The sequence below is a fragment of the Hippocampus comes genome, unplaced genomic scaffold (assembly GCF_001891065.2).
Source record: "Hippocampus comes isolate QL1 unplaced genomic scaffold, H_comes_QL1_v1.1 scaffold122, whole genome shotgun sequence".
NCBI lineage: Eukaryota > Metazoa > Chordata > Actinopteri > Syngnathiformes > Syngnathidae > Hippocampus > Hippocampus comes.
The window spans coordinates 5,339,134-5,341,359 of NW_017842059.1; the positions used below are offsets into that span (position 1 = coordinate 5,339,134).

The 2,226-nt window shown below is 41.4% G+C and overlaps 1 protein-coding gene across 1 annotated transcript in view; it reads left to right on the forward strand.

Moving 5' to 3' along the window:
* The window catches only part of LOC109510814 (ATP-binding cassette sub-family G member 4-like), a 26,515-nt gene that overhangs the window by 18,665 nt on the left and 5,624 nt on the right, over window positions 1–2,226 (forward strand). The window contains exons 13-14 of the mRNA XM_019861415.1: window positions 762–920; window positions 1,038–1,156. Coding sequence (XP_019716974.1) covers window positions 762–920; window positions 1,038–1,156 — 278 coding nt within the window. The remainder of the gene's footprint in view (window positions 1–761; window positions 921–1,037; window positions 1,157–2,226) is intronic.

Sequence of the window (2,226 nt, forward strand, 5' to 3'; positions counted from 1 at the left end):
GCGACTGTAACACAGAAAACGCGGTTTAAACTGTCGTCGGAGATCGCGGCCGCCGCCATGTTTCAATGTTGTTGACAGACGACAGGGCAAACGACACACGCGCTCAACATGAATATCGCGAGAGTTTGCACCGATGTCAACCCTCTACACAAAAATGTAAAGGGTTGTTTGAAAAAAATGCCGACCGTAAAATTTTTTTTCGACGTAGAAATTCTCGGTCGGTCGGGTTACCGGAAACACACTACTTTTTTTTCTACGCCTGACCTCAGACTGCCAAGTCGATATGCTAACTATTAGGCAACAGCACCACCTGTGGCATACAAATGGTAACTGGAATTGTGACTTTACTAATACAGGTACATGTGCTTCTGTTTAGCGATAGATTGGTGTGTGAACTTAAATTAAATTTAAGTTGTAGGAACAATGGGGCCATCAACGTTATGCCTGTGGGCACCAGGTAGCCCCCAAAGAGCCTGCTCTACAAACAGCTCACAAGTGATGGGCCATTGAGATTTTCTGGATATGTTGTAGAAGCCATTATTTGAAAATTTACACTGACATTGATTAATGGAAATAAAATCTTGCATATGGCATTTATTTGTTTCCTTATTATTGTGAGAAATCGTTGACATAATCGGTGTCTTTATATCAATGAATATCATTAATCATAACATCGAATTGTAAATGTGTTTTTTTCCAGAAGTGTCTCGCAAACTGGTTAGCTTTCACATTATTATTACAATAACAATATGGTGTTTCAGGTGATCTGCCCCATCATGTACTGCAGCATCGTGTACTGGATGACAGAGCAGCCTCCAGAGGTTAGCCGCTACCTCCTCTTCATAGCGCTGTCCATTTGCACTTCTCTGGTCGCGCAATCCCTCGGCCTGCTAGTTGGCGCCGCCTCCACCTCACTGCAGGTACACAAGAAAAACAATAAAAAGAAGAGGAAAAAAAGCCCCCACTCTTTTTTAAATGATTTATTTGTATATTGGGGTTCACCACGTACGTATGTATGTCCATGTACTTGTACACAGGTGGCCACATTTGTTGGACCAGTCACAGCCATCCCGGTGCTGCTTTTCTCTGGATTCTTTGTGAACTTTGACACAATTCCAAAGTACCTTCAGTGGAGCTCTTATTTGTCATATGTCAGGTGCGTGTAGTATCAGAACACATCAAGGAGGGTGACACTATCTGCTGCTCAGTAAATGTTTGATTAATTTGCTGTCAACAACTCATATACAAATCTCTCTCTTCGGCCAAAAATTTGGCTCCCATTGCCCGGAAATGAGTGTGTGCGCTCTCTTTCACTCACAGACACACTGCTCCACAACACACACACATTTAACATTCAGCATTTAAAACAGGTTTTCCACAGCAGGCATTGTGAGGTGAATTTCACACATGGCTTAGCCTAAAAAGAGTCACGGGTACAAGTCTGTGCACAAAGCACTATTTAAGTGCATACCATTTACCGTTTTATATATGTGATGGTATTGTTCCACATAGTTGTGCATTTTCAGGTTACGGCTCACTCAAATTCCCGCTGAACGAACTGATTCAAAATGCTCATTTGTCATATCGACAGTACGGGCATTTCAGTGGCGGACCCTCAGGGCCAGCAAGGCCTTCTCTACTGGCCTAAACATTCTCAGAAAAGTAAATTTACTTTTCTGAGAATAACATTAATTTATGTTATTTTATTTTTCATAAATAGGTAAACAAAATTATTCTCTGTATTCTTTACATCATATTATTTCCACTTAGTCGAGTGGCTTTCAATGTTATTTTAAATAACATTGAAAGCCACTCGATAAATAACTTATTTATTATGGTAGAGTTTTTAACCAATCATATTTCAGCTAGCTTGTGTTGCCAGGTAAATTAAACTTGCTCGGGGCCTTCAGATTAAACAGAGCAGGCCCCTGTGCGCTGTAAGTGAACAGGCACAGTCAGATTGCAATAGCCGATCTGACTCGTCTGCATACTAGGGCCAGCTAGAAGGCCTTACGTCGAGACTGGCCGTGCGGGTTCGGTGACTGGATTAGCGCCTTTTCTGTTTACTGAGAATTGTATCCTGACTTGTTCAATAAAGATTCTTTGAAAAAAAAAAAGAGATTGGATTAGCGCCTGCGAGAGCTATCATTGCATTTTAACCCAAAATGGCCAAAGGAGAAGACGTTGATCTGGTTGCAGAACTACTTTCCACACAATTTTCAAGAC